At 35.9% G+C, this 23,929-nt stretch overlaps 1 protein-coding gene across 2 annotated transcripts; it reads right to left on the bottom strand.

Annotated features, from left to right (window-relative positions):
• Nucleotides 1-10,235: 10,235 nt before the first annotated feature.
• On the bottom strand, nt 10,236-20,335 carry LOC116719438 (CD209 antigen-like). Of its 2 annotated transcripts, none has more exons than XM_032561953.1 (20): nt 20,075-20,335; nt 19,493-19,576; nt 18,928-18,993; nt 18,137-18,205; nt 17,576-17,632; nt 16,070-16,132; nt 15,880-15,948; nt 15,624-15,680; nt 15,150-15,212; nt 14,939-15,007; nt 14,708-14,764; nt 14,214-14,276; nt 13,989-14,057; nt 13,784-13,840; nt 13,513-13,581; nt 12,825-12,881; nt 12,673-12,741; nt 12,150-12,283; nt 11,314-11,414; nt 10,236-11,002 (listed from the first exon to the last, which is right to left on the bottom strand). In XM_032561953.1, the coding sequence occupies exons 1-20, from the start codon at nt 20,193-20,195 to the stop codon at nt 10,864-10,866; spliced, it is 1,533 nt and encodes a 510-aa protein (XP_032417844.1). In that variant the 5' UTR covers nt 20,196-20,335; the 3' UTR covers nt 10,236-10,863. The 2 variants fall into 2 exon arrangements, with proteins under 2 accessions (XP_032417844.1, XP_032417845.1); XM_032561954.1 differs by having other exon boundaries at nt 18,928-18,990.
• Between the last annotated feature and the right edge of the window lie 3,594 nt (nt 20,336-23,929).

Genomic DNA, 23,929 nt, shown 5'->3' with positions numbered 1-23,929 from the left:
TCATCGTATCTTAATATCATTTTCACATGCACATCGCCCTGTGGAAGCAAGAAAATCAAGCAAACATGACGCCTCAGTGCAATCAGCTGACCAATGTGTATTTCTGCTCTTTCAAGAGGAGAGATTGATGCAACATCAGTGACTTGATGCAACTGCTGTAATAAACTCAACTCAACTGGACGATGTTAAAATTACGATCAAATTGGTAGGCAGGTAATTGACTTTGAGTTTCTCCATGTGATTAAAATGAGCTGACTGCATATTGCTGTATATAAACTGGATCTATTTGTTTTTTAAAGTGCATTGGGAGATCCTCTCTTGTGAAATGATTCTATTGATAAAAAAAACTAAATTTCATCTGTAGCTCGTCTCTCTCTTCAGTTAGGTTTCTGTTGCTGGACTCAAGGTCTAGAAACACATTTTTAACTTCTTTAGTTTTTTGTATACAACATAAATGTTTCAGGATACTCTTAAAAACAAAACAAAAACAAAAAAAGTCATCCATGCAGTTTGTACCAAGACATAAAAATGACTCCTCATAGATTGCTGTGCTCAGTTTCTCTCTCCTTACAAACACCAAGTTACCAATAAACTCACCAACATTGATCTTCTTCAACGCGTCTCTCTCTGCAGTCAACGTGTTGCGCTGTAAAACTGACATTTTGGGTGGGCATGTTCATTTAATCGTTTCTTCACAATCAAATACTTTAATCAAATGTCCATTTATGTTGGTCTTCACATGATAAGTCCACATTTTAATTTTTTATTGGCTTCGCTGCCGCTCACCAAAATCAGCCACTTTTTTCTTCAGCTCGTCTTTCTCTGTAGCCAGGGAATCCTTCTCAGATGCTATTAGAAAACATCCAACATTAAACCACATGCACAGCAAATAACACGTGTTTTAATCACCACTTGGCAAAAGCATTTTAAATGAATGAATAATTATTACTTTGTGAACATGATATACAGAGCAAAGTGGTAAGTTAGTCTGCAGAGAGCAAACAATACTGCGAGCACAAAAAGCTAAAGAGCGGTTCTAATATTTAAGATATCCTGAATTTAAACTATTAGTTTCAACTACAGAGAGTTCAGAAATGATCAAATGTCAGACAGCTGTATAAAACATAAAGGTCAACAACAAATGCAGTGAAATTCCACTTTGTTCTCAGACAAAACACATCACTATAAATTAGAATATAGTTGAAATGTCCAATTATTTTTAGTATTTAACTCAAGAAGTGTAATTCAAATCAAAATTGAAAATCATATAAAGTATTGTCACAAGCTGAATGGTTGCAGCTTACAGGAAATGAAAACCCATCCATTTTGTTACTCATAAGGTTTAAATTTTACATAACTACTACAAAAGATGTGTAAAACAGTACTGTTGGCCTCCTAAAACATATGTTGATGCACTCGGCACTTGGTCAGGACTTTGCTTGAATGACCTGGTCGACCTTACTCAAGTCAATCAGCTTGTTCTTCAGCTCGTCTCTCTCTTTGGTCAGGTTCTCTTTGCTGGCTTCATTCTCTGAATTGCACGGTGAGTTAAAGAGATGCATAAAGGATGACCTATTTACTAAATATGAAGTTTTTCCACAATTATGGAAAGAATATAGACATTGTCTAACAATCACTGAAGTTGATTGTTTTTAATTGGTCTCGCTCTTCTGCCAGGGAATTAAACTGTAAAGCTGACATTTTCAGTCGACACTTTATTTAAAGTCTGTTTTTTATGATAATGCATTATGATTCTTACCTCATAAAAAAAGTTTCCATTCAGCTTTTGCGTCTTTTATGTGATGAATAGTTGTGACTCCTACATACCAAAGTCACCTAGCTGCTTAGATCTATAGCTATGTTGCTTATTATTCACAATATTGGACTGTGTGTACCCGATGTTAATGATGGTCTGCCTCTGGAGGTTCTGTTCTGACCCGGCACCAGTTTGTACCCGCTTTAACAACAGATCATTTGTTGTGACGATTTCCAAAATGTCTTTTCAGTCTCCAGCAAACTTACCTTTACCAAATTAAGAGTCAAACTCACCAAAATCACTCAGCTTCTTGGTCAGATTATTTTTCTCAGTAGTCAGGCCTAACTTCTCCGATCCTGCCACAACAGGCCAAACATTAACACATGTCCACATGGAGAAATGTAAGCTTTTTAAATCTGATTTGAAGAATTCAGGGGGGTTAAATGAATCACTACAACATTGTTTTTCTATAACTTTATAGTCTGTAGGTTTCCTACTTACTGCAGGTAGTAAGCTCAATGCTGAGTTGACTCTTTTCCACCGATAGTCTTTGAGACTTGGCTTCAATACCTGAAACAGAATATTCTGTTGGATGGATGATGGTAACACATGCAGCGACTGTTAACTATGTTGACAACACACACACTCTCACACAGTTTCACCACAGGATTATGGAGAAATTTTAAGGCCATAAATCAAGAGCATAGATTTTCGGCTTTAAAGCAGGATTTCATGTCTTTGCTCTAAAACGTGTCATACTTGAGCTTACACTTTCAGTTTGTGAGCAGGAATTCAGTACGATTCTCAAACACACGATTCTTCTTTTGATTACAGTAAAGTCATCTGAGACCTGATGGCTATTGGACCAATGCAATCGTCACACTTACCAGAGTTTGTCCTCTTCAGTCCGTCCCTCTCATTAGTAAGTGAAATTTGCTGTGAAGCTAAAAGCAATAAATCGGATTATTTGCAATGGCATTATTATATTCACATCCATAAATAGATTCAAATTAAGATGAATCTTTAAATACTTGAAGTGTTGTGAAGATAAATTTGTATTTTTTCTTCCCAACGTGGCTCAAACATGTCAAATAATCAAAATGATACTAAGTCATGGAATATATATATTTTTGACAGACTTACTGCAGGTTTTCAGCTGCCTCTTTAAATCGTCTCTTTCTATTGTGAGACTTCTGGATGTTGCCTCCAAAGCTGAAATATATAAACATAAAAAAGATCAAATGTATTTAATTTATCTGTGAAAGGTAAAAACATTTCTCTACATGACCTGATACTGAAGATAAATCACGTGGAAGCCTGTTGTGTTTGACATTTTTAGGTTTTTCTAACAACTGAAAAAGTAAAGTCAAAAATCATTAATTTAGCAATATGTTCCCTTATGATTTTTGTTTCTGCTTAGATTCAGTTCTTTCCTTTGACCATTTTCTATCAATACAAGTCAATAACTACATCTTCATGTCTTAGTTTCAGACAGAACAAAACATGTTTTGTTAGGACACAGGATGTTCCTGAACAAACAAGTGAGCATTTGTTATCGATCTTGTGACTGCACAGAGAATTCAGCATAATTTCATCGGTTTATCGTATCTTAATATCATTTTCACATGCACATCGCCCTGTGGAAGCAAGAAAATCAAGCAAACATGACGCCTCAGTGCAATCAGCTGACCAATGTGTATTTCTGCTCTTTCAAGAGGAGAGATTGATGCAACATCAGTGACTTGATGCAACTGCTGTAATAAACTCAACTCAACTGGACGATGTTAAAATTACGATCAAATTGGTAGGCAGGTAATTGACTTTGAGTTTCTCCATGTGATTAAAATGAGCTGACTGCATATTGCTGTATATAAACTGGATCTATTTGTTTTTTAAAGTGCATTGGGAGATCCTCTATTGTGAAATGATTCTATTGAAGAAAAAACTTAATTTCATCTGTAGCTCGTCTCTCTCTTCAGTCAGGTTTCTGTTGCTGGACTCAAGGTCTAAAAACACATTTTTAACTTTTTTAGTTTTTTGTATACAACATAAATGTTTCAGGATACTCTTGAAAACAAAGAAAAACAAAAAAAGTCATCCATGCAGTTTGTACCAAGACATAAAAATGACTCCTCATAGATTGCTGTGCTCAGTTTCTCTCTCCTTACAAACACCAAGTTACCAATAAACTCACCAACATTGATCTTCTTCAACGCGTCTCTCTCTGCAGTCAACGTGTTGCGCTGTAAAACTGACATTTTGGGTGGGCATGTTCATTTAATCGTTTCTTCACAATCAAATACTTTAATCAAATGTCCATTTATGTTGGTCTTCACATGATAAGTCCACATTTTAATTTTTTATTGGCTTAGCTGCCGCTCACCAAAATCAGCCACTTTTTTCTTCAGCTCGTCTTTCTCTGTAGCCAGGGAATCCTTCTCAGATGCTATTAGAAAACATCCAGCATTAAACCACATGCACAGCAAATAACACGTGTTTTAATCACCACTTGGCAAAAGCATTTTAAATGAATGAATAATTATTACTTTGTGAACATGATATACAGAACAAAGTGGTAAGTTAGTCTGCAGAGAGCAAACAATACTGCGAGCACAAAAAGCTAAAGAGCGGTTCTAATATTTAAGATATCCTGAATTTAAACTATTAGTTTCAACTACAGAGAGTTCAGAAATGATCAAATGTCAGTCAGCTGTATAAAACATAAAGGTCAACAACAAATGCAGTGAAATTCCACTTTGTTCTCAGACAAAACACATCTCTATAAATTAGAATATAGTTGAAATGTCCAATTATTTTTAGTATTTAACTCAAGAAGTGTAATTTAAATCAAAATTGAAAATCATATAAAGTATTGTCACAAGCTGAATGGTTGCAGCTTACAGGAAATGAAAACCCATCCATTTTGTTACTCATAAGGTTTAAATTTTACATAACTACTACAAAAGATGTGTAAAACAGTACTGTTGGCCTCCTAAAACATATGTTGATGCACTCGGCACTTGGTCAGGACTTTGCTTGAATGACCTGGTCGACCTTACTCAAGTCAATCAGCTTGTTCTTCAGCTCGTCTCTCTCTTTGGTCAGGTTCTCTTTGCTGGCTTCATTCTCTGAATTGCACGGTGAGTTAAAGAGATGCATAAAGGATGACCTATTTACTAAATATGAAGTTTTTCCACAATTATGGAAAGAATATAGACATTGTCTAACAATCACTGAAGTTGATTGTTTTTAATTGGTCTCGCTCTTCTGCCAGGGAATTAAGCTGTAAAGCTGACATTTTCAGTCGACACTTTATTTAAAGTCTGTTTTTTATGATAATGCATTATGATTCTTACCTCATAAAAAAAGTTTCCATTCAGCTTTTGCGTCTTTTATGTGATGAATAGTTGTGGCTCCTACATACCAAAGTCACCTAGCTGCTTAGATCTACAGCTATGTTGCTTATTATTCACAATATTGGACTGTGTGTACCCGATGTTAATGATGGTCTGCCACTGGAGGTTCTGTTCTGACCCGGCACCAGTTTGTACCCGCTTTAACAACAGATCATTTGTTGTGACGATTTCCAAAATGTCTTTTCAGTCTCCAGCAAACTTACCTTTACCAAATTAAGAGTCAAACTCACCAAAATCACTCAGCTTCTTGGTCAGATTATGTTTCTCAGTAGTCAGGCCTAACTTCTCCGATCCTGCCACAACAGGCCAAACATTAACACATGTCCACATGGAGAAATGTAAGCTTTTTAAATCTGATTTGAAGAATTCAGGGGGGTTAAATGAATCACTACAACATTGTTTTTCTATAACTTTATAGTCTGTAGGTTTCCTACTTACTGCAGGTAGTAAGCTCAATGCTGAGTTGACTCTTTTCCACCGATAGTCTTTGAGACTTGGCTTCAATACCTGAAACAGAATATTCTGTTGGATGGATGATGGTAACACATGCAGCGACTGTTAACTATGTTGACAACACACACACTCTCACACAGTTTCACCACAGGATTATGGAGAAATTTTAATGCCATAAATCAAGAGCATAGATTTTCGGCTTTAAAGCAGGATTTCATGTCTTTGCTCTAAAACGTGTCATACTTGAGCTTACACTTTCAGTTTGTGAGCAGGAATTCAGTACGATTCTCAAACACACGATTCTTCTTTTGATTACAGTAAAGTCATCTGAGACCTGATGGCTATTGGACCAATGCAATCGTCACACTTACCAGAGTTTGTCCTCTTCAGTCCGTCCCTCTCATTAGTAAGTGAAATTTGCTGTGAAGCTAAAGGCAATAAATTGGATTATTTGCAATGGCATTATTATATTCACATCCATAAATAGATTCAAATTAAGATTAATCTTTAATTACTTGAAGTGTTGTGAAGATAAATTAGTATTTTTTCTTCCAAACGTGGCTCAAACATATCAAATAATCAAAATGATACTAAGTCATGGAATATATATATTTTTGACAGACTTACTGCAGGTTTTCAGCTGCCTCTTTAAATCGTCTCTTTCTGTTGTGAGACTTCTGGATGTTGCCTCCATAGCTGATATATATAAACATAAAAAAGATCAAATGTATTTAATTTTTCTGTGAAAGGTAAAAACATTTCTCTACATGACCTGATACTGACGATAAATCACGAGGAAGCCTGTTGTGTTTGACATTTTTAGGTTTTTCTAACAACTGAAAAAGTAAAATCAAAAATCATTAATTTAGTAATATGTTCCCTTATGATTTTTGTTTCTGCTTAGATTCAGTTCTTTCCTTTGACCATTTTCTATCAATACAAGTCAATAACTACATCTTCCTGTCTTAGTTTCAGACAGAACAAAACATGTTTTGTTAGGACACAGGATGTTCCTGAACAAACAAGTGAGGTAATTGACTTTGAGTTTCTCCATGTGATTAAAATGAACTGACTGCATATTGCTGTATATAAACTGGATCTATTTGTTTTTTAAAGTGCATTGGGAGATCCTCTCTTGTGAAATGATTCTATTGAAGAAAAAGAAACTCACTTAATTTCATCTGTAGCTCGTCTCTCTCTTCAGTCAGGTTTCTGTTGCTGGACTCAAGGTCTAAAACCACATTTTTAACTTTTTTAGTATTTCATATACAACATAAATGTTTCAGGATACTCTTAAAAACAGAACAAAAACAAAAAAAGTCATCCATGCAGTTTGTACCAAGACATAAAAATGACTCCTCATAGATTGCTGTGCTCAGTTTCTCTCTCCTTACAAACACCAAGTTACCAATAAACTCACCAACATTGATCTTCTTCAACGCGTCTCTCTCTGCAGTCAACGTGTTGCGCTGTAAAACTGACATTTTGGGTGGGCATGTTGATTTAATCTTTTCTTCACAATCAAATACTTTAATGCAAATGTCCATTTATGTTGGTCTTCACATGATAAGCGCAGATTTTAATTTAAATGAAGTTTTTCCACAATTATGGAAAGAATATAGACATTGTCTAACAATCACTGAAGTTGATTGTTTTTAATTGGTCTCGCTCTTCTGCCAGGGAATTAAGCTGTAAAGCTGACATATTCAGTCGACGCTTTATTTAAAGTCTGTTTTTTATGATAATGCATTATGATTCTTACCTCATAAAAAAAGTTTCCATTTAGCTTTTGTGTTTTTTATGTGATGAATAGCTGTGACTCCTACATACCAAAGTCACCTAGCTGATTATTTAATGCATCTCTCTCTTCAGTCAGATTTTTACAGCGTGTCTCCACATCTGTAACAGAACCACACAAAGTATGAGGAAAAATAAAAGCATCGTTACCCTTTAGAAGACCAATAATACTTCACACATGTTCAGTTTCTTAATTTTTAAATGGATGCCACTTGTTTTTGTTCTGTGGTGGAACTTGTGCTTGTACATTACAATTTTATTTTGAAAAGATCTTGAATTTGAACCATGAAAATTGTATAAACCATTTACAGATTACAGATTAGAATAAGTAAAGATATTATATGACTTCATTAAAAAACTATTTATGCTTCAAATTTCCATACAGTTTCAGTTCAAGAGCAAAAAGGTTACTTAGAGGCAACAAGACAACATGGCTTACCATAGGTCGCTCTGAGTTCGTCTCCCTCTTCAGTCAGATTTCCCAATCTGGGACCAAAACCTGTTTGGCAGATGATCATGACTTTCAGAACTAACTACATTAAAATGTGAATAGTTAATGTGCATTGATATAGGTTTACATGCCAAAATGCAATTCTTTTGTGCTAAAACAACAAACAGGATTTGTCAAATCGTTTCCCACAGGTTCTCGTCCTGGTTTTCTAATCTTTCAGTTTAACATTCTGGGATTTCAAAGTTAGGTTTCAATACCTCTGTTTGTCAAATTTGCTGAATCTGCAGTCAGTTGGAAGTCAGTTTTGCGCTCTGCTCTCCTCTCATGTGTCACCTTCAGGATCACTTAGAAACTTAACTTTTTTTGTAAATGGTTTCACATTCCCTTCAAAAGTTGCTTCTCACTTTCTTTCTACTGTCAGCTAAATAGTCATTTTACTCTTTTGAGTATTTTTTCTTCTTCTTGAAGCTTGTTTTAGTGTCTTACTTTTACCTTATTTGTCTTGTTTTAACCTATCTGTTGTAAATTCTCACTTCTTTGCTCTTCAATGTAGGCGTGTCCGTTCTATTACAACGTTCAACCGATGTCATTAATCTTTGGCAACCTTCAACTATGTCTGTATCGCTTTAAGTGATTTATTTATTCTTTTAAATATACTTTGTTTATGATATGTTGAGGGTCATTTTAAAAAAACCAACAACTTTTTTTCTTCCACCAATTTTTGACCGTAGTACCATGACCATGACTAACTCAGTGGTGAACTTAATGTCTTTCATTTTGCCATTCTGTAGTTTTTGTGTTTTTGCTTGCAGTGCGTTTGTAAAAATGAGCTTGACACCAGAGACTTGGAAAGGAGGTTACTTACAGAGAGCAAGAGAAAGAGAGACGTTGAGAGCAGCCTGCAGGACACATATGAGTCCAAGGACAGCAGCGACCAGTCTGTACAGACTCACTGCTGCATGGAGAAAAAAAAACAAAACACTTGGAAACATAAACATTTCTCAGCTTGAAGGAAGAAAATTACATGAACTCACACATGTTGAAAGTTTACTAATCAACCAAAATCACTTTTGACCGAACCTAAACTTTATACCCAGGTAACGAAGGGTGATATATGGATTTGTGTGTATTGCGACTGAATGAAATTTAATTTGTTTTTTCGAAAGCCTCTATGTCTTCTACAAAAGTCGTATTTATTGTTTCCACACAAAAGTACAGAAATAGAGAAATAAACATATTTTATGACTGTTAAAAGGCTTTCTAATGAAAGTCATTAAAAAGTCTTTCATTTACCATTTGGTTCCACTGGTAAATGCCAGTGGCTGGTAGAGTGATGAACATTTATTCTCAATGTTGAGGATGGACGCTCTACTTGCTTTAACCAATGGCTTGAGCTTGGCTAAATATCATTTTCAAAATAAGAGTGAGCAAAAGCCTGTTCTTAATGAGGCGGACAGATGAAATTTGTTTCTATTGTATCTTTCTTTCTATATTGAGCCCAAAATAATTTACTAATCAGACACCTTTCTTTTAATAAGCCAAGTGTGCAAAACCCTTTTAAGCTCTGCTGATCTACACGTGCCTTTCCTGAAAGGAAGAAAGAGAGAAAAAATAACGTGTATAATTTATTTTTTAAATTAAAGTATTGCCTGCCTAGTTTGTCGTCGAACTGGTGAAAAAAGCTTCGCAATTTTATTTGCATGCTTTAGTAAAAAAAACACAAGATTTTATGAGAACTTTTGTCCAATTTTGGTCACTCTTGTTATGAAGGAACACATTATTCTAACACATTAGCCTGTGTTAGAATAAAGCTACGTATCAGAATTAAACATCAAGAAAAGAAAAGACTGCAGCAAGATTTTAAACAGATTAGTATAAAATATATGTTATACACCAAATATATATAAATAAATGACCTGGAAAAATGAGAAAAATTATAATCACCATGTGTATGAGTGGCTTTGTCTTCACTGGAGCTGCTCTTGAACGCACCATTCCTGGCTGTAACAGAGCTGCTGCTCTCATGTAGCGAAGACATTTCATGTTCTTCATCGCTTAAAAACGACTCCATGTTTTAGGAGCCGGGCTCTGGTAAAACCACAGCAAGGTGTCGACCTCAAATGGTTCTGGTCTGTGGCAGCGTTGTCCCTTTTATTGTTCACTTTTCACCAACGTTGCTTAAACTCATCAATGCTGATCAAGCTGGAAGATCTTCCTCATTTTTCTCCTCCGTTATCTACACACCCTGTAATATCAAAACTAAAATATTCTCTCTGTTTAACCCCAAAAGAATGAAGCACAGCTTTAAAAAAAAAAAAGATTTCACATCCACTGACATTTAGTAATAAATGAAACGTAGAACTATTTTACTTCACATCGTGTGGTTTATTTGTGTCTGAACTCCTGACGACCTGCTGAGGCAGAAACTTGTTGCTGAACTTATTTAATCTTAATGTAACAGCTGATAAAAGGTCACATGATCAGAATAATGCTTTAATCAGAATTAAAACCTGCTGATGTCCATTGTTCCTATCATGGAACCGTAATTAAGAAAAAAAATAAAATAAACAGAAAAATTAACAATACAAACCATGTCAGTTTTGGGGTTTACAAAAATCATCTGTTAGAATAAATTGATTATCACAATGAACTTTTATTCTTGGAAAACAATGATTTTTACACCTCTGTAGTTGCCTCTACTCGTAATATTAACAATTAAAGACAACTCACTGCAGGGAGTGTGGAAACAAACATTGAATGTTTTTATAAGAGAAATTTAAAATCAGACTCTGCGGGTCAAACTTTGATCAAAAACCAAAGATTTGAAATTGCTCACAAAATGTGGATCGGTACATCTCCAGTATCACCTTCAGAGCATCACATCCAAACAAAGCAGACAAATGTGCAAATATTATCAACATGAGAGAGTTTTAATAAGTGGTTTTTTTTAATGTTTGTCTTTTTTGTTTATGTGATATGAATCACAGTTACTAGATTAGCTTTAATTCACAGATCCAGTTGAGGGAATGGGAGCAGAGTTCATCGTTCCAGCTATTCTCCGTAGTGTAAGTCTTTATGTTCCCACAGTTCTCCAGTGTTTTACCATTTGGCTCGCCAACTGCCCAGTAGCTAAAAAAAAGAAGAAAACTTCACTCAGTACAATTTCTGAAACTGGGTGGACTGGACAAATCACAAAAAAAAAACAACAACTTTGTGACACATAATAAGGTCAAGGAAGTCACCAAAGTAAAAAAAACAAAAAACATTTGCTATCCAGAAATGATTCATTTTGTCCTTTGAAATATGAAATAAAGACAACGCAGTGCATCAGAAAATGTATTTCTTTGTTTACTTGATTTCTTACAATAAGATATAGAATAATATAGATCTTAGCAGAACTGTGAAAAATGGATGTTTATGTAGTAATGAAACAAATTTACCTCGTGGTAACTGGACTCCCGTCTACCCATTTCCATGTTCCGTCTGTTTCTCCATCAGTCAGTCCAATCCACATGTACTTCTGAAACTTGTTTCCATAAACCTTGGAAACAAATTTTATTCACAACATTAAAAAAGCAAGCGGCCTTGCTTGGTAGAGTGAAGAACTAAATTATTCACACTCCTGGCAGATTCTCGTATTTCAATTCTTAGTGAGCAATCAGTGGTGATAAAAGCAAAGCTTTGAGGTAGGAAAGTTTGCTTTCCATCAGCGTAATCTTTTGCTCCGCCTCCAGTTTCCCAGTGGTGACTCCAGAACATTAACAATAATTCAAGTCAGAAGAAACATGCTAATCAATCTGAAATATTACTTTCAACCTAAATCTGCCAGGTGTAAGGATGAAGGTCATAAAGAGGAGTAAACACACACCCAGGGCCGTGCAGAGACCTTTGGAGGGTCTCTACGTTTTTATTCACAAACCAGTGTGTGAAAAAATATATTCCTGCCCATAATTTGATAGTTAGAGGACACAGATCCGCCTCCTCCTCACCATGGACCCGTTAGTCTGAACAACATGGAGGCTCTGAGAGTCATTATTAGACTGAGGGCAGCCAGACTAGTTTATTTTTGCTAAATTATTACATTTAGCTAAATATTATTGCTGAGGGGCAAAAGCAGGTCTTCTGACATACAGATTAAAAAAAAATAAAATAAAATATAGAATTTTTTTTTTGTTGAAAAAGCCAAAAAACAACTCCTTGATGCACTAGGGGCATCAAGGATAAAAGGGGCGGGGGCTCAAGCCCCCTTCGCCCCTCTGCAGGTGCCTGAACACACCTGTTTGCTTCTGCTGTTGATGATCATCAAGTCTGCACCTTTTGACTGACAGTAATTTCTGCTCTCTTGCCAGGTCTTTTTGCCAGAAGAAACGTAGTACGCACTGCCTTCAAAAAGCACCCATCCTGGTTGATCTGGAAGGATAAACAGACAATCTTAAATGACTGAAAATTAAGGGGTCAAAGGTCAAAGGACAAAACCAAGATGTTTAAATAAGCCAAAGATAGGAAGAAATATGAATATGAAGCAGACCACACAGGAAACATCTAAAGACTATGTTCATATTAAAGCATGGGCATCCGGGGCTCATTCACATAGAATAGCACATTCTATGTGAATGAGCTGTAATTAACATGTAATTACAGTTAATTAACAGCAGTTACATGATGACTATGATAAAGTGTGGAAAAAATTAACAGTACCACCGCTCAAAATGTGTTATTTGCACATTGCAACTCGTTATATTTGTGTTGATTAATTCCTGTGCAAATTGTACATGCTGTGATGAAATCTTTATACCCACTTAAAGTGTTGATCTTTGCCTTCAGCTCATCTCTTTCCTGACTGATTGTTCTGGACATGGCCTCAATGTCTGAAACACAATGTGCGTTACTCATTACATTACATTACATTACATTAAACACCTGAAATGAGGAGATTGATTCTGATACTTACACGACTTTGTTTTCCTCAAAGCGTCTCTTTCTTCAGTCAAGGCATTCTGTTTGGATTCTGTAATTTTCAAGAAAAGGTTATCCCATGTTAATGTGAGTTATTGCCATTGTTTGGATGGACATTTCAGAGTTACACGTTATAAGACCTCTGACCTTAAATGTCACAAACAGTGACAATCTGGTGCATTTCAGGTTTTTTCTTGATGTCTTTAAACTTTTCGTTTCTCAGGCTGAGTTGAACTTTAACACAATTTTCAAACAAGAGCTGGGTGAACAAGATTGACTTTATCGTGTTTTATTCGCACAGGGAAAAAAAATGAAAGATATGATACTTTTGGATAAATGTCCTAAGGACAGAACCTGAATCTCTTATTGTTGATTCAAGACATTTTTCCAGGCCATAAATATAAAAATCTGCCAGTGGAATTAATATGTTTGTTTATCATTATTAAGGAGAAATTAACTTAAAAGCCAACTCCTACGTCGTTGTGAAAAGTTGCTTGTAAGTTAGTCTTACTTCAATTATACTGAGATATTTACATTAGAAACGAGACAAAAATACTTGAAACGGTTTTGTGTTTTTGCAGTGTACCAGCGATGGACGTAAAAGAACGACACGCTTTACGTTACTTTACTTTCTGACCATCGTAAGGACTTCTGATAGTTGGAACTTTATTTTTTATACCAACCCAAATCATTCAGCTTCCTGTTGAGTTCATCCTTGTCTTCTCTCAACGTGTTGCTATTGGCTTCAATATCTGAAACACAGTTATTACTCACAAAAGCAGGCAGGTGTCACTAGAACAACATCATTTAAGTTATACAGACATTTTGCTACAAGAAGAAATTCCCTCAGGAACAAAAGAATGAGCAGCATGCATGTATTTTTTGATAGAGAGGGAAAGAAATAATATAATCACACACAAAAAAATATATATATATTTTAATGATTCCACTTACTAGAGTTAATCTTCTTGAGATCATCTCTCTCCTTAGTCATGGAGGCAAGCTGTGAAGCTGTGATTTTAAGGGGAAAGATAATCCACAAAAAAAAAAAAGAAAAGAAATGACATTTCTGAAATGACATTAGATCAGTTTGTTTTGTGATTTTACAGTTCATTGTTTTATTTCTTGACTCAAAATTGAAAAATCCTCCAATACTTACTAAACACATTCAGCTCCCTCACCAGGTCGTCTCTCTCTCCGGTCACGTTTTTGTGATCGGACTCAATATCTGAAAGAGGATACAGATAACTGGAGTTTGACACGTGGAAGAAATTATTCATCGCACAAACTAATGCTTTATTGCAGTAAGTTGTTCTCTGACTGGTGATAAAAGCTTGTATTTTCCTCTCTGAATCGCAGTGAGTGCAGTGAATATCAAACTTACTTTGGATGGTTTGGATCAGTTTTTCACTCTCTTCACTCAGATTTTTCAGACTGGCCTCAATGTCTGCAAGACATATCCACAATATTAAAAACTATTCCCTCTGCCATACTGCCTTTAAGCTAAGTACTTCATTAACATAGTTTAATAAACATGAAAACATGAAATAATTTCTTGTGAATTTATTTTTTTCATCTTGAACTCTGAATTTGAAATAAATAAATAAATGCAGAAAAGCTAAAAGAAAACAGATTCCCACCTGAAATCATATAGTTTGTCATAAATACAGGATTAATGAATTAATGTTTTAGCTCAGACAGTGAAACATTAATTGTTCCTCTAACCGCTGCATATAAAAACATTATCAGATGGACTGATAATTCATATTTTTGCTGTTCCTATCAGACTTTTTACATGTTATTGTATCTTTGCTGAATAAATATTTCATGATACGATAAATGACTCAATTAAGTTCAACAACGTGTCAACGAACTTACCAGAGTTTAACCTCTTCAACTCGTTTCTCTCATTAGTCAGGGAACTAAGATGTGAAGCTGTTATTTGATAGAAACAATTGCATCACATTATTGCCATTGTGTGACACACAAACACACACGGAACGTATAGAAAGATGTCAGATCAGTTGAGTTTCATATGCTGAAGGCATTAAGGAACCATATTACCACTTGTTTGATCGCGTCTCATTTTGTTTTCTTATAATTACCTACCAAGGTTGTTGAGATCTTTCCTCAGCTCGTCTCTCTCTTCAGTCAAATTTTTATTGATGGCGTCGGCGACTGAAAATGGAACCGTTGTAATTATTTTTGAACATTTGGTATGGATAAACCGGACACAGGATTGCCAACGTGACTCCTAGTAAACGTTTTTATTTTTAGTTTTGAGAATTTGTGATTAAAAAAAAAAAAAAGAACTACTTACCATTGATGGTTCTGATCAGCGTTTCTCCCACGTCGGTCAGGTTTTTCAGATTTGCCTCGATACCTGCATTGAAGTTTAACAGGTTTACCGACTTTAGCCAAATTTTATCACGAAACTTATAGAAACATTTAACGATAAACCGTCGTTTTAGGTTAATTGTTTTGAACCCAACTAGTTTTAAGAAAACTAATAAGTAAACACAGTAAGCATGGATGAAAATGGATTATTTTGGGAATTGCTTTGTTGATCACTTTCTGCTAAACGGCAAAGCTTCAGCTACAAAGTTAAAAAGCAGCATCCAACGTGTTTAATTTTTGAAAAGTATTACTGACTGTTTTCCAAATGAAACAAGGTCTAATGAATTTACCCAATCCAGCCACAACCAAACTGCCATGAAGGGACTAGAGGCTGTAATGCAGCCTTGATCCCATGTGTAGGGAGTCTTAATCAATACACAGTCATCAGCACACTTACCAAGATTAATCTCCTTCAACTCGTCTCTCTCCTCAGTCAGGAAACTGAACTCCAAGGCTGTTGTCGTGAGAGGAAAAGTTAGTCACACTACTACACATCTGCAGCTCATAGCAGAAATGTTTAACAATCCTACACATTCAGATAAAAATATTATTTCTTGAGTTGTACAGCGTTTATTTTTTTGTTAAAATTGTAACCTGCAATGTATGCGCTAACAGAGAGGCCCCAGGACGTTTTCTGTGTTTTAATTACTTACTGAGGTTTTTAAGTTCTTTCCTCAGCTCATCCCTCTGTTCAGTCACATATTTGTTATCAGCCTCAGTGCCTGGAAAATAAAAACTCCTCGTAATAGTAATAATAATAGTGACAATGGATATCAAAGTCATCTTAAATGTCTCCTCTTTGTGTAAGTTTAATATGTATGTAAGCAGCACTGACGAGCTTACCTTTGATAGTTCTGAGCAGCATTTCCTTCTCTGCAGTCAGATTTTTTAGATTGGACAAGAAACCTAAATGACAATTTCACAACAATTTCACTCTTTTTTGCACTCTTAAAAGTGAATGCAACCCTGATAAGACGCTTCTTAAAAAAAGAAAATTTGTAGAATAATGTCAGTCTGACTGCTACATGTAATTTGACATATAAACTGTACATTTCAAGTAACACAACTTCAACTGAGGTATTAATTAAAAACTTGTGTGGATGTGCACACCGTTAAGCTTGTGTGTTTTTGAAGTTCCTTTCCTTTTGATTTCAGTCTTCTTGAGTCTTCAGTCTCACTTTTATTTTTACCCGACAAAAAACAGTCATATACAGTGTACCACAAAAGTGAGTACACCCCTCACATTTCTGCAGATATTTAAGTATATCTTCTCATGGGATTTTGACACAATGAAAAGCAGTCTCTTTGCAGCTCTTAAAACGGTGTAAATTTATTCTTCTCTCAAAATAGCTCTATATGCAACCATTAATGTCTAAACTACTGGCAACAAAAGTGAGTACACCCCTTAGTGAAAGTTCCTGAAGTGTCAATATTTTGTATGGCCAGCATTATTTACCAAAACTGCCTTAACTGTCCTGGGCTTGCAGTTTACCACAGCTTCACAGGTTGCCACTGGAATGCTTCTCCACTCCTCCATGATGACATCACGCAGCTGGCGACTGTTCAAGACTTGCCGCTCCTCCACCTTCCGCTTGGATGGTGGAGGAGCGTTCCAAAGATGTTCTGTTGGGTTTAGGTCTGGACATGCTTGGTCAGTCCATCACATGTACCTGCAGCCTTTTCAATAAAGCTGTGGTCGTCTTAGAGGTGTGCTTGGGGTCATTATCGTGCCCTGTGATCCAGTTTCCAGAAGGAGGGGATCAGGCTCTGCTTGTATATAAGATAGTATTTCACAGTACAGATTGGAGTTCAGGGAATGTAACTCCCCAACACCTGCTACACTCATGCAACCCCAGATCATGGTATTCCCACCACCATGCTTGACTGTAGGCATCACACACTTCTCTTTGTACTCCTCACCTGATTGCAGCCACACATGCTGGAGACCATCTGAACCAAACAAATTAATCTTGGTCTCATCAAACCACAGGACCTGGTTCCAGTAATCCATGTCCTTTGTTGACATGTCTTCAGCAAACTGTTTGCGGGGTTTTCATGTGTACGGACTTCAGAAGAGGCTTCCTTCTAGGGTGACAGCCATGCAGACCAATCGGATGTAGTGTGTGGCATGATCTGAGCATTGACAGGCTGACCCCTGACCTCTTCAATCTCTGCAGCAATGCTGACAGAACTCCTGAACCTATCTTGCAAAGACAACATTTGGATGTGATGCTGAGCACGTGCACTGAGCTTCTGGGACAACCAACACGACGTTTACATATTAACAATTATATTAGATATAATATAATTGTTTGCTATCACACAGTCTTGCCCAATAGTCATACTTACCAAGGTTGGTCTTCTTTAGTTCATCTCTCTCCTTAGTCAGAGAATTATGTTGTGAAACTATAAAAACAATGACACACGTTTGGTAAACTGTTTTGTTTTTCTCTAACGTTTGTGAATAACATCTAATATTTTATGTAGAACATTATTAATCGCATGAGATCTTTACTTTTTCACTTTTCAGAAAGTCTACAGCTTCACATCTGGGACTTTCACAAGCCTCACTCTGAGACTATTAGAAAACGTCAACATTTTCTTTTTATATTTTGTTTTCTACATCAAGATTTGTTATTTTTATGCAGCCAGAATGAGTTAATTAAGTGAGTTAATTTCTTCAGCGTTCGCGTTCGCTCTAGATATGAGACATTTTTGTATTTTTACGTCAATTGGAATTCTGTAGTTGACATTTTTGCTAGGACAGCTTTAGCTATATAACTTAATATGGCCCTGTTTTCTCTTTATATGTATGATTAAATCTGCTGTAATTGTGTAATTTATTATTAATGTTTAATGTTGTTGGGTCATTATGGTTTGTGGTTGGTGTAGTTTCATAATCATGCTTACCAAAGTCACTTAGATTCCTCCTCAGCTGCTCTCTTTCTGTTGTCAGGTTTTTATTCCTGGCATTGAGGCCTAAAACAAAAAGAACAACAGCTCCAATTACACAGATTACTCTATTTTTTTGTTTCTCCATACCAATCAGACATTTTTTCCTATTTTAAAAAATTGTTTGCCGATATTTTCTATAAAACTGGCAAACTCAAACAAACTAAAAGTAACCTTTGGACAAAGATTTACTGTACTCCTCCCTAAAACCTAAATTCACTTTAAAAGCAGCAAACAGACAACTTCATATTAGGGATGCACGATATTATCGGCATGGTATGGGTATCGGCCGATATTAACTGTAAAAGTTAATATCGGCCATCGGCCACTTAGTCTAAATAATTCACAAATATAAAAGGCGTTTTTATATGACAAACCAGTGACAATGATACCTGCAGCACAATAAGAAACTGTTAAGAAGCATTAATTCACGACTGATGTGCTTCGCACTTAAAGAGAGCAAATTAATAAATGTTATAAATAATTTTGACATTAAACATAATGCAAGTTGAAAGTTTTGAATCATTTTCATCATTTCAGCCTCCTTTTTAGCATTTGGTAGCAAGCTAAATTGACAAAAATATTGCAGTATTTTAATTGCACAGAAGGAAAAAAACTTATTGGTATTGGTTATCGGCCAAATGAGTTTTATCGGATATTGACCAAAAATCCAACGTGGTGCGTCTCTACTTCATATTGCCTGGATCCCTGCATTCAGGCTGCCGGCATCATTCGTTCATTATGCTCACCAGAGTTGAGTGTCTTCAGTTCATTTTTCTCCCCCTCAATCAGACTCTTATTGCTGGAAGCTGCTGCTAGGCAAAGAAGAGTAGTTTTATGTTTTTCTCACCACCAGAATGCATGCATTTGATATCGTGTAATGTCTGAAAAGTCATCTTCACAGAAAACGTCAGGAGTTTTCAACACTCCTAAAGTGAAAAACCTTTTACATGTTAATACTATTGAGTAACTCTTGTGGTCATTATAGTCTGTTTCGCAAATGTAAATGTCACAGGAGCCACTTCCCTGTAACAGAACTGAGTGAGACATAAGGCTTCATGGGATGAGCGTTTTATTTTCTCCCTCAGGCTGAAATACATCCTCGGTGTTCTTCAGAATTGAATAGGTGTTCTTTAATGAATGAAATACAAACAAATGTTTTGTGCTGACGTCAATTGGGTTTTGCATGAGGCATCCCAAAAGAAAAAAACAAAAACAAACACTTTCTGCACGTCGTGTGCTGCAATTTACCAGCACACGACGTGCAGAAACAGAATTTCCAAATCAGAAAGTGAATCGTCAAGGTTTACTTACAAAGAGCAAGAGAAATGATAAGACTTAGCTGCAGCAGACACAAAAGTCCCAGGGTGGCTGCGGCCAACTTGTACCGCTGAAGTTCTGTGAAAACACGGGTGGATGATTTAAAACGCCAAGAGGACATCAGAGGTAAACATTGCAAATTCATCCACTGTGAAGGATTTCACAAACAAGTCTCAGCTAAAAATGTAAAAAAAAAAAGAACAAAAAGCAAAGCAGGTATTCATTTAGGATAAAAACGCAAAAGTTTTAATAGATGAACTCAAGGCTCTTGATAATTACCACTCAAAAGATTTGACTTAAGATTTTTTACAATTAGGTTTTTTGTGACACAAGTTTTGTGCCCAACAAATGAAAATTGACAGACTTTTTTTTTTTACTTTTATGATTTTAATATTTTTTCTATGTAAAACCGACACAATATACAGTATTTCTTAAAGACATGCTTCATTAGCTTCACATTACTTGCCATTATTGTTCAATTTAAAATAAGAGCAGAGTAAGCACTGCCGTAAATAAGTCATGTTTTAAACCGACCTGGCAAATTATTATTGAAGAAACTTTTTTTTTGTCTCTTACCCGAAGTGGCTTTGCTGTGATTATCTGAGCAGCTCTCCGGTCCATCGTTGCTGGCATAAAGCGTATCGCTGAATTTCTCGTACGCCACAGAACGTCCATAGTGCTCTCTGTGGAAAACCATCTCTGTTCTTTTTTATATCGCAAGGCCTCGATCTATAAGTCTCTGCCGAAGGCCACACTTGGTCCTTGATGAAGAGCAGAGATGCTGAAGCAATCTTTGTGTGAAAATTTCTTCCTCATTCATTGGAAGTACCACTTTCCCATCATCACAGCTTTACAAAAATTGTGAAAGAAAAAACAAAAGCAAAAAAAAAAAAATTTCTTTAAAATTCAGGATCTTGCAAATTTTTTTGCTGGACTTGCAATATGCACAGTCTGTGTGTTAACTGAAAACCACACAGACCAAGTATTCATAGTAGTAGTAAGTCATTTTAAGCTAAGAGAGACTGTATTGGTCTCTCAGACTGCAGCTTTTATTTAATTTAAAGACCCACAACCCAATTTTACCCCAGTTTAATTGTATAATTGGCTCTAAACCCAATAACTGCTCATGCCAGCCTTGGTTTCGATAGATGCAGTCAAGCATTTGCGTTAAGCCGCAATAAAACTTCTGTATTCTTGTTAAGGAATTTCATCCTCCCCAGATTTGCAGTTTTAACTTGGCCACGTTGCTCTAAGGTCAGGTCAAAGCTTCTCGGTTGGATTTATATCCAGACTTTGATTAGACCACTATGGTACCTTGAATTTCTTTCCATCCAGAGGTTGATTTAGTTGCTTGTTTTGACTCATAACTCCTGGTGTGCTTGAGCTCAGAGTCATAAACTGATGATGTTCTCCTTCAGCATGTTCAGCAGGAGAACAGAATTCATGCTTTTTTGGCAAATGTGAGTTAATGTTTTCTGTTCTTGTTTTCCTTTCCTTTTTGTTCAGGCTCTTATCGTTGAAAAGAATTGACTTTGTTTCATACCAATTCCTGAGTTTCACTAGATTAGCACACGGTATGTTTTTGAGATCTTTTAGCCCATGTCATTGTCAGACAGGCTGTATTTAGATCAAACGCAAGAACCACAAGACGCGACTAAACAAAAACTCTGAGACGGCTTTGCAAGACGCAGCAGAATCACTTGCTCTTCCTCTTTTAACTACTGCAAACTCGGTTGAATAATTCAAAACTGTTGACATGCATTCCCTGGAATTGCAGTTACTGTTAATTATGAGGTTTCATTTTAGCACAGAAACAAATACATGGAAAATTTTACTGTATATGCAGAAGCAGGTTGTTTGATTGTAAATAAACTCATCTGACGCTTGTAGCAGAGTAACCTTGTCTCCTTTACAGACTCAGGACTGATAGTGACTAGCTTGTCAGTATTATTGACGTATTTAAAATGTGGAATCATTATGTATTGGATAAGCTTTAATTACTGCACAGTTGAATTGAGCTGCTCTAAGTTTTGATAGTACTCTGACTTAAAGCAACAGTGTGCAATGTTTACAAAATGTATATATATATTTTTGCAAATTTGTTAAAAACTGTCACCTCGTCCCGACAGTGTAATATTTGACAGGTAATCTGTGACAAGACTGAGTTCCTCCACCTCCTCCCTGAGCTACTATCGCTGTCTGCAGAAATGCATTGCTTTCAGTCAAACCCAACCAATCAGAGCCAGGAGGCGGGTCTTTGCGAACAAATATGTATAAAGAGAAAAAACTATTTTAAATAAAACTTACCGACATGCTCTAAAGGCATTTTAGATCCTCATGCCATAAAGTAATTACAATGGCAATTTTAATGGCTGGATGCTCTATTGTTTTGATGGATCATAAACTATAGAGGATTTTCATCTTATCCAGTAGAAAAAAAACCCAAAACAAAAACACAGCAGTCTTCCATTTGATAAAGACAGGTAAGGTGGGTTAATATTTAATCCACCTTACCCGTGCATTAAAATGTTGAAATGTTTTTAAAAGACAATAATATAACTGAGAAATTTCAGCCTGGGTTTAAAGCTGCTCATAGCACTGAAACAGCTTTGCTTTGAGTGTATAATGATCTTCTTTTAACAGTTGATTCAGGCAATGTAGCAGTTTTATTACTTCTAGATCTGAGCCCTGCATTTGACACTGTAGATCATCAGATTCTCTTATATAGATTAAAACATTGTGTTGGCCTGAGACGCCCGGTATCTGAATGGTTTAAATGTTATTTGGAAAACAGAACTTTCTCAGTTCATCTTGACCAATGCTGTTCTGGGGCCAAACCTTTAAAGAATGGCGTCCCCCAAGGCTCAATTTTAGGTCCCATTTTGTTTATTTTGTATTTATTGCCTCTTGGTCAGATTTTCTATAAGTTTAAAATTTCTTTTCATTGCTTTGCAGATGACACCCAAATTTATATGCCCCTTAAACTACAAAATGGTAAAAATGAATCTCTTCAGCTACTGATAAGATTGTTTAGCTGAAGTCAAATCTTGGATGGAACAAAACTTTCTTCACCTCAATCAAAGTAAAATTTAAGTTATATTATTTGGTCAAAGTCTTCACACTACAAATCCAGATCTGACTCTTGGTTCTTTAGCTCGGTTTTGTCAGACCTCTGCTAGTGTAACCGGTGTATACTATTAGTGTTCTTTACTGATCACTTAGTCTTATACAGTCGGTTAACCTTGATGTGTTCTGCATTGTGTTCAGATGAAGAAGGGAGTCAGACCACAGGAGTTGCTGGTTGTTCTTTAATGCAGGTTGCTGGCAGAGGCCTGCACAAATAGAAATAAAAATGACCTTTAACATGCAGCTCTTCCATTTACAGGAGTTGGAATTTCCCTAGCAGACAAGCACATGGAGAAACCCTGTGACTAACTAATAACAATATCTGCTCTAACATTTAAGAAAAATGTTCTTAACTTGTCAAAAAGAATACACCTCTGTGTGTATTAAAACAAATTAACATTCACAGCTGCATGTACTTACAATTATTTTATATATTTCATAAAACGTGAGCGTAACCAAAAGCAAAGAAAATTTCCTACCTCTTCTCAGGCAGCCTAGCGCCAACTGAAGGTAGTACAGTGCTGATGTCATAAGACGCTCTCTTAGTGACAGTCCACGTATTAGTGCTTATCAAATAAGTAAAATAATAAAATTCTTAAATTATAAGAAAGAAATAGGATTCTTCAGTGTTAATCAGGATTTGGTGAAATTTCAAACATTATAATAATAAAAAATAAGAGCAAATTTTCTAAAGTTGTTACACTAGGAATCTTGGTTTTACTTTTGATAGCAGTTTAAAGCTAGATAAACAAGTTAGCTCTGTTGTTAAATCAAGTTTTTATCACCTGCGGATTTTAGCAAAAGTTAAATCTTATTTTTGTTTTAAGGACTTTGAAGGACTTATCCGTGCCTTCATTACATCTCATTTGGATTATTGCAATTCATTACGTAGAGGCCTGGATAAATCACAGATGCAGCGACTTCAAATGATCCAGAACGCAGCAGCACGACTTCTTACAGGAATCAGAAAGCGTGACCATGTAAGGCCCATACTGGCCTCTTTACACTGGCTGCCCGTCTTTTATCGAATAGATTTTAAGATTCTTTTATTAACTTTTATGAACTAAATATTAGAACTTTGACAAGGAGGACATTGATTAAAAACACATAATGTAATGAGAATTAATTTAACAGAATGAGGGAATCTAAAACATGCCACAGCCGCGTAACGGAAAGCTGACCTTTTGTCATAATAAAAGCAACAGCAAGCACTACTGTTATTATTCCTATTAGCACTAGTATTAGGAAAGCTTCATTTCACAAATCCATTTAAGTGAGCGAGAACATGTTCCATCATTCCAGCTT

Source organism: Xiphophorus hellerii, chromosome 5, assembly GCF_003331165.1.
Source record: "Xiphophorus hellerii strain 12219 chromosome 5, Xiphophorus_hellerii-4.1, whole genome shotgun sequence".
Lineage (NCBI taxonomy): Eukaryota > Metazoa > Chordata > Actinopteri > Cyprinodontiformes > Poeciliidae > Xiphophorus > Xiphophorus hellerii.
This window is presented reverse-complemented; position numbering and strand designations above follow the sequence as displayed.